This window comes from Bacillus rossius, chromosome 6, assembly GCF_032445375.1.
Source record: "Bacillus rossius redtenbacheri isolate Brsri chromosome 6, Brsri_v3, whole genome shotgun sequence".
In the NCBI taxonomy this organism is placed as follows: Eukaryota; Metazoa; Arthropoda; class Insecta; order Phasmatodea; family Bacillidae; genus Bacillus; species Bacillus rossius.
The window spans coordinates 28,041,417-28,050,628 of NC_086334.1; the positions used below are offsets into that span (position 1 = coordinate 28,041,417).

A 9,212-nucleotide genomic window follows, 5' to 3' on the forward strand; every position below is an offset into this window, starting at 1 on the left:
AAAATTCCCGGTTATTAAAAAAATTCCCTGACATTTCCCTGATAATTCCCGATCAACGTGATTTCCCTGATAAATCCCGGTTTTCCCGGTTTTCCCGGTGAGTGGCCACCCTGTAGAGAGAATTGGCTAAATATTGTTTTTAAAAATGCTACAAAATGCTAAATGTTATTATTTTAAATTCTATAAATCACCATCTCTACATATAGGGTTTTCTCTAGGTACTTCCATTTCCCCCCGCACATTCATTCTATCTGTGCTACACTTCTCATAGCATCACCCCTCATAACCTCTGGAAAAATTTCAATAAATTTGGAATCAATCCACTGAATACCACAGCGACCTACCTCGAAGGAGAAGTGGTGCGGCACGATCCAGGTGACCAGCTGCCCTTTGATCTCGGCCTGGTAGTAGTAGCCCTTGATGGACACAAAGACCTTGCGCAGGGCCTTGGCCGCGATCACCCAGTGCAGGAACTCCACTGTGAGCCGCCGGCACAGCTCCGACTGGTGGCGGGGGACGTGGCGCAGCGACGGGAACGTTGAGAACAGGAAGCAGAGCGTGAGGCAGTCGTCCAGGTCCCGGATGGCGTCGATGAAGGTCGGGTACCTCTCCTTCACTATGTGGTCCAGGTTGAACTCGGGGTGTTTCCTCATCTGCCTCTTCAAGGTCGAGAAGTCCCTCAGCCGTCTGGCCTTTCTGCACTTCCTGGCGTAGATCTGTGGGAATAAATGGTTGGTGGCGTGTGCTATAGACTGCTTGTGAAAAATATAACAAGATATTTTTACGGAAAATTTAGATAAATTAAGATAGGCTGTTTACATTTCACAAATAATTATTTTCTGCAAATTAATATGTGCTGTATAAACAATAAATTTTTGATCACATGATTAATGTGCGACGATAAACTGAAGTGAGTAGATAAAAAACAAAATGCAAGCTAGCAAACGGCTGGTAGAAAAATTCGATTTACATTAACATCCACCAAAGTTACTGTTTATTTTGAAACTTTTGTGATTCCCGAGTTACTTATGTTTCAATGACTTCCATGATCTGTAGACACCATTATTACATTTGTCATGGTGATAATGAAAATTTTTTATTCAACATTAAAAAAATAACCAAAAAATGTTTGTTTTTTACTTACTTCCCTAAGTTTTCCTTTCGACTACCTATTAAATTCCCTGCTTTTATTCTGTTTTCTATGTCTGTAGCCACATTCCCACATAAAGCAGCAATCTTACCTGATCAATAAGAGATAAAATGGCAAATTCACATTTGGCATACAATTCCTAACACGTAAGTCAGTACCTACACACCTACCTTCAATTCTCTAAGCTTCCAAATGAGAGGCTCGTGCGCAAGGAACTGAATGTCCTTCTTGTAGTACAAAGTCTTGATGCCAGTCGCTCCGTGCTGGGCCTTCTTCCTGTGCCGAGGTTCTCTAGGGTAGATGCCTTTAAGAATGCACAGTGTCCTGAAGTTCTTCAGAGTCAACTGCAGCATTTTCAGGGCAGTTTTCCTCGTCACGTACCTTGCGCTCTCCCCGCTCTGGTACTGAAAATATGAAATATGCAAATTTAATGTATCTGAGCCTGTCACAAGTCCGTATTTTTTTGTACATAGCTAGTCTCCCACCTCACAGTAGCAGATATGTTTTCAACACAGGCCGGCCAGGAATGGGAGTGAAATATGAAACATATCTAGGAACACTTGAAGTGGAACTATGAACATTAAAAACCACTGGATGATTAAATATTACAGTTAAACCTTGTTTATCCAGACTAACTTGAACCAAAGGCAATCCAAACTATTGAAAATCAGGATAACACAGGTCATATAGGTAAATGGTTAAAGTGGATTAAATAAAGCATTAAACTTTCTTTTAAAACTATAACTAGGCACTATTGAATGTATTCATCCAAAAAGACTAATTTTAACAAAAGTTACTCACAAAGAAAGATAGGTAGGGTTTAATGAATTGTAAAACTAAATTTATGTTGAGAAACTGGGTTTTTTTTTGTGTGGACTTAGAGCAAAATTACTTTAAAAATTTTTTTTTTTGACTACCTAAACTATATCCTTGTTATGTAGGATACAGACACAAGTTAACGCTTAGTATTAATGTTTGTGTTTATGTTTCATTTAGCCACCAAATTGATCTTATAATGCCACATGTATTAACGAATTTGCGGTTAATTAAATTATAAATTTCTGTAATGTTCTGTTGATAGTAGTAATAAAAATAGTGGCATATAAATTTGAAATGTTAATCCTCAAGCTTCAGAATATGTTTTTCTTAGATAATTATTTTAGTAATTTTATGAAAAAAATTAAATAAAGATCTGAAAATCGTATTTTCAAGTTCCCTCCATGATATTTGATGTTTCTGTAAATTGGCATTTAGATTTTGTAGATGCCAGAGCTATGTGAATTGAGTCTCCACTGCAAAATGGTCAGTAGGCCCAGATTTCATATAAACCTCTGCACATCTCTTCTTGCTGTATGTTCAGTACATACAGCAGTTGGAAAGAGCGACGAAAAGAGGTAAAGAGTTAAGGGACTCATGCTATATTGGAAGACGACCAAACTCCGAGTGGACATTACATGAAATTACGTGTCCTCGATGGCACTGATTACCAAAAATCGGGTTTTACAAATACTGTTGGTTGAACTTTTAAAATGTTTTGATGACTATTCAAAGGTTCAGTTCTTCAATTTTAAGTACCAAATAGATAACACTGTTATGAGCAAAGAAATGTGTTCAGTTAAAAATAATTTACATAAGAAATCTAGACACTAGATCTAACTGTCAAGAACGAATGGTATGTACTGGTAACTAAGACCTGGCTTTCGTTCTTTCTATCCAATAAGATCGCTTCTCTTCAAAGATGAATAAAAAATATTTTTATAACTGTCTGCTTTTTTACAATACCAGTAATTAATATTAATTTTTGAGTGTAATATTTTAACATGTGCATATTTTTGAATAGATATAAATTCAGTATATTGGGAATGCAGCTGTCAACCAAAAATTAATATGGATGAGGAGCAGCTTAGGCCTTTCGAATAACACTGGTTGGTGGTCCTGGAGACTCTAGAACTCTAGAACCCTAGACTGGCCAGTGTACCCCCCCCCCCCCAACTTCATTGTGAGAGCAATAGTAAGAGACAGCCATGAATGGGAACTGACATTCACTGGACAGTGACAAATGTTCAGCCTTCGACGGGCTGTAAAAATTTTTAATGGCTCTTACTCCACAATTTCCCTAGACTTATGGTCCCGCCCACCAGAAAGTTTCTTTGAATTATATAGAATAAAAAACTAAAGGAATATTGATTTGAAAACTGCAGCAAATACATTTGTTACATCACTTGATACCTGTTGCTTCGTGATAGGTTACTATATTAAGGTCCCTGTTATTATTGGGGCAAACTGTTTGCAAGCACAGCAGGTAATAGCGCATGACGATGCCCGCGTTACTGCATAGGCGAACATTAAAAAGGTTAATAGAGAAATTAAATAATATTTAGTTCCAATCACAAAAAACCACCAGTTATAGCATATGAAACTATATTCATTATTAATAAAATACCACACTTGACACGAGTAATACCAAACAGAAACACACACACAGTTACCATGATGCTAATTATAAACTGCCAAAAAAACACTTAACCTATAAACATTTTTGTAAATTGAATGTAAGAATCTTGACCACCTGTCTTAAAATACTTCCCACAAATGTTAGTACCTACATACAAAAAAAATATTTAGAAAATGTTAATTTCTTAGCCAAAGCCTTTAAACTATAAAATTACCAGAAAATTGTTTACAGTAGGGGCACCACTAAAAAGTAATGTGCTTGCAAACAACTTACCTCTATAACAAGTCACCTTAAAATCAGAATTATTCGCGTACCGACAGATATACGGTCACGTATAAAAATACCTATTGCAATTTTCAAATCAAAACTTTTTCTGTTCATAATGACTTTTACCCCACAACATCCCTCGACTCCTTGCCACTAGCGAGTTTCTCAGACAAGGCTCATATCATAATTGTAAGTTTTTTTTGGCTGAGAATGTAATATATAAAACAGATAAAAATATAGGGGGGCAAAAATATACATAATATGTATTATATTATATTATAATGGTAAATACTCTAAACAACATTATGACAAGTCTTTTTTTAAAGCATCAATTAATGCAAAAACTACAACATATACACTTACCTTTTTCTGTCTAAGCCCACCCATTTCAGCAAAATACTAAACTTCGTAAATTAATAATGGTTTCCTGTAGTTAACACAATTATTTCATTTCCACGTGGATGTTTTCATTTATCAATATTTCCCAGAGACCATAGAGTAAATCAACTGGAGACTGGAGTAAATAAAGTACTAGTCAGAGTCTATATATCCCGACTTTTTCCGAAACCGAAACCACAGACACCAATAACAAAGAATAGCCGTTGCCAACGTGATTTTCTTCACATTAAATATCTCGATTTGTGTCAAAGACAGCGCGTACTCTTTTTGCGCAAAGGCGATGTCTCTATTTGGTTTTCTGAATTTTTGAACGCTTGCCACATAACTAACCCTTCACGTACGGGTGCCGAGGCACATTCCGACACACTAACTATCGCTGACTAGAATGATCCAACTACCTCCACGTCTCTCCCTTATAGTGACATATGCAAGAACGGGTGGGTGCGGCACGAAAGCTCGTGCCACACAATGACATAAAGACGGTACCAGTACTTGTTGCACCACACCATACACAGAAAGACAAAAAAAATATAAACATTTTAGTAGGTAAGTAGCATTCTGAATAAGTATGGTGAATTTCCCAATTCTACATCAATAACTGTTATTACAAATATAAGTAAAAGCCAGATGTTCACTCGACTTTGGTTGTGGATTTTAAAAATTTCACCAAACAGAGGGAAACTTTGAAGGGCTTTGAATACCAAACTAGATCTTATATTCCAAAAAAATTGGATGTCTGTAAAGTCGGTTTACAGACGATAGTTTAACGTGACAATGTGACGCCGACCGCCAATGCTCCTCTGTCGCATAGACCGCTTATGCCTCATCAACGTCTCGCAAAAGCGTGTACACCGAACGCGCCCGTGCGCGCAGCAAAGGGTAGTGCGTGCGACGAGGCGAACGCCATGCAACGAGTGCTGCGCCGGCGGAAGGATCCGGCAGGGTGTGGCATATCCTTCCGCCGCACTACAACAAATTATTTTAATTGTATTTTTCCACAGGGTTTTATTAAACATTATTTTTCATTAATTAATAATTTAGTCCTGTCAAAATTATGTCTCACTGTGCATTTTGTCCTGAACCTGGCCGGTTCAGTTTCCCGCGAAATTCACATGTTTCCGCGGGAGGGCTGGCGGGGGAGGGGGGTCACGCGCGGCGACACCGGGAGTGTCCTTCGAGAGCTCAACCAGGCCAGCAGCCTGCGCGCAACGCGGAACCTTCAACCTTTGCTTTCACCGACATGTAGTTTTCAATAGTGTAATATCTTTTCAACCTTTTACGTACAGTTCCGCGGTCGGCCTCAATTTACCCTGAGGTATTTAATTTAATTAAATCAGTGCTCCAAGATGAGTGTTCTACATCATATGTAATGACGTCGTCCGACCGACGACCATCCCTAAGCCCGACCTGCAAACGCCAGTATACTCTCCCGCTAACGGAACGCACCCCTGGCCGTGGCCCACCCGAGTCGAGCGAGCCACCGAGCCGAACGGCCAAACCAGACATTATTATTATAAAGCACACTAAATCCGAGTGGACTAGAGACGAACCACACCCACTCCCCCTCAAACAATTAATTACGAATTTTGCGACCTTAAAGTCTCTTCCAGACGCAGTCATTTAGTTTTTAACGTAATGAGGTCAAGCTTGGCGCGGCAGGGGCCGACGCGCCACCGGACGCCATGCCAGTTCCGCAGTTCTACTCGACTCGCGGACCGGGACGGACCTATGTCCCACGGAGAGACCACAACCATTGTCTTCATCGCAAGTAACGTCCGGTAAATATAGTCATTTAGCATAAGCCAAACCTTTTTCTATTCACCTCTCCGTGCGTGCCCGGTCCGTTTTTTACGGTTCAGGACCTAATCCGACCGCGTAAACGTAAAGACGTCCCGCACCACACCTGGTGCGCAGGGTCGCTCTTCAGCATACGGCACGGGCCGTCTCCCGCAAACCACAGAACTTTTCTTAAGGCCACGCGCCTTCGCGCTGACCACAAACCCGCAAGGAAAACTTCGCCAAGTTTAGTGGCGGTGCGTGTACCACCCCAGTGGGCACGGCACCAGCGTAGAAACAATCGCTTACGGGACTGGCCGACTCCAGTCGCCCACAAACTCTGTGTGCCACGTCATTTGTGCGCGCCTAATTTTCATTAAGTGTACTTTGTTAACGTAACTTTGCGCCACGTCATTTGTGCGCGCCTAATTTTCATTAAGTGTACTTTGTTAACGTAACTTTGCGCCACGTCATTTGTGCGCGCCTAATTTTCATTAAGTGTACTTGTTAACGTAACTTTGCGCCACGTCATTTGTGCGCGCCTAATTTTCATTAAGTGTACTTTGTTAATGTAACTTTGCGCCACGTCATCTGTGCGCGCCTCTCTTGCACCAAGTGTACTTGGCCTGCATACTGTTACCCGAGAAACCAGTGCCACGAAACATTGAACATGAACCGGCCTGCACCTCGCAACGGACAAGTAGCCCTCAGGGGCATGTCTGTGCTCAGTAATTGTATGGTGTGACGTCAATCCCTTGAATAAAGGCACGTCGCTACTACGGCAATCCCACGCATTCTTCTTTAACGTAAATTCCCAGGCAAGACCGCCGACGGTTCTAGCGGACCACGCTGGGGCAACGAACCACGAACCCTCATTGGTTAGACACCGAGCTAGCCTGGCGCCCTCCCGGAACATAAAACGTTAATCAGACCAGCCACCCCGCTAGAACTTGCGCCCGGACTCGAACACGAGACCGCGGACGACGGCAGTAAGTACTGTGGGGAGTTTACGTGAATTTACGTCGGCGCTTCACGCCCCAACTTAGCCTACAGGCTACTTAGTTTTGGCCCGCACGGGGCAGCCAGCAGGCGACGCGTGCCGTCAAACATAATAACGATTCAGTCCCTGGGACACATCTAGATATCACGTAGAGTCGCCGGAGACACGGGCCTACGTGCCACTAGCCCAGATTATTAATTGTTATGTATTAGTGAAATAGTTGCTCGTCAAAGTGTTATCTGTCATGTTAGTGTTTATGTATCACCGTTGTACGGCATTGTGCTGCCAAACATAATAACGATTCAGTCCCTGTGACACATCTAGGTATCACGTAGAGTCGCCGGAGACTCGGGCCTACGTGCCACTAGCCCAGTTTATTAAGTGTTCGGTAATAGTGAAGTGTATTGTTCGTCAAGATTTCGTGCGCCATGTCAGAGTGTATTTTTGTAACTATCGCATCACGTGTACAAGTCCGCCCCTCACGCGCATTAAAATCGTGAGCCGCCACTGAGGAAGTGAGCTGCACGTGTGACTAGTCGCGTCGGGCAAACCGTTACGACCAGAACGGGCAGCACCATGTATTAGGCTGTGCTGTATTAAATTCACCAACTATCTTTCAGAAACTTTGTGTTATTCTTCAGGCGTCCCGAGTGGCCATAACAGCTCGGGGGGCCCTACTGCGTTAACCCCTACCTCTAGCCACAAGGCTGAACCTTCCCTGAGATCACGAACCCGAGCAAAAATCACGTCTAAATAGTCAGAGGTAGTGGGGATGGCGTCAAATGTCATAACAAAACATTGATGAAATGATTGCATACTGTTATGAATAAAATTGAACCATTTTTATTGAATTATCACTATTTTGTATGGATACAAAGAAGGGGTGAAATTAAATCTACAATTTAATTGGTAAATTTACTTTTATTTGCACTCAAAATTCAAATATGTCTATTACTTTAACGAAGAGATTATTTTAACTATAACTTTTATATAGGTTTGCTATTTAACTTCTTCCAATCTGTGTTATCCTGTTAAGGATAGGACGATGATAGGAAAAGTAGGAAACAAATGGGAGTGTTTCATGTTTAATGTGCCTCGAAAAAGTCAAATCGATGGTTGTTCCAATCGAGTGGAAGAGAGATAGATGCGACGCAAGGGTACAATGAGGGTAACGGGACACAGTGTAACGGGACAATGTGCGTTACGGGTAACTTTTTCGTGCGTGCAGCCGGCGTTCATCGATTTATTAGACATTGTTACGTCAAAAATGAAAAATTTGGGTTCTTATATTTGTCTGAAGATACCATGTACCAAATTTCGTCCAAATCTGAAATGATGGGGTGGACAATGTGTATCTTGGCTGGATAATCTGGCATAGAATTACTTTTGAATACAGATCTTATATTTGACGAATTCGCTAAAAAATTGTTGCAAAACTCCCTGAACCTGTTAGACTCAAAGTCACTTCTCTTTTGGGAGTTCAGACAGTATCACAATTGATGCAACACATTTGGCAACCTTTGTGGGTGCCATAATTATTTTCGTGCACTTTCACTAAACCTCGTCGAATGTTCGAGATCAACTGTTCGTTTCAGTTTGCGCAGGCGGAGTTAATGCGCGTTCACAAAAGTTTGCAATAACGCTTGCAAATACACGCTTGACGTAAACCCACCTTTAGCTGCCGGAATAAGGATCACTATTTTGGAGAAACATACATTTTCATGTTTATGTGTATTTTAATTATAACTCAAACCAACTTTATTTACTAAGATCAGCTTGGCGTGCAAAATCCTACCTCTCAGAAATTGTAAGAACGGAAATTTTGACACATTTAATATTTAAAATTTTCTTTATTATAAATGTAATTGAAAATATGATTTGGGCTGTTAACATCTGGTTCATTGAATCATAATTTCTCACATCAAATTTTGCGTTTCTATGCATTATGTACCTCTTTGGCTGTCCATGTTTTATTAACAACGAGCATACAAGCCAGAGACAATCTATACGGGGAGACTGGTAAGTCAATGATAAGGAATGGTTCCTTAAACTGTGTACATATAGTGCTGCTCTCTGTGTTTGAGTCATGGAACTACTTGGCTACACAGCAGATAGCACTGCTACTACTGGCAATTTTCTGAACTACATGAACCAGAATCCATCGT

The 9,212-nt window shown here is 40.9% G+C and overlaps 1 protein-coding gene across 1 annotated transcript in view; it reads right to left on the reverse strand.

Moving 5' to 3' along the window:
• Window positions 1-4,433, reverse strand: part of LOC134532933 (pescadillo homolog) — a 34,858-nt gene extending 30,425 nt beyond the window's left edge. Inside the window, exons 1-3 of the mRNA XM_063370003.1 lie at window positions 4,236-4,433; window positions 1,321-1,554; window positions 345-716 (exon numbers count right to left, since the gene is read on the reverse strand). Of these exons, the coding sequence (XP_063226073.1) occupies window positions 345-716; window positions 1,321-1,554; window positions 4,236-4,259 (630 nt within the window). The 5' untranslated portion in view covers window positions 4,260-4,433. The remainder of the gene's footprint in view (window positions 1-344; window positions 717-1,320; window positions 1,555-4,235) is intronic.
• Between the last annotated feature and the right edge of the window lie 4,779 nt (window positions 4,434-9,212).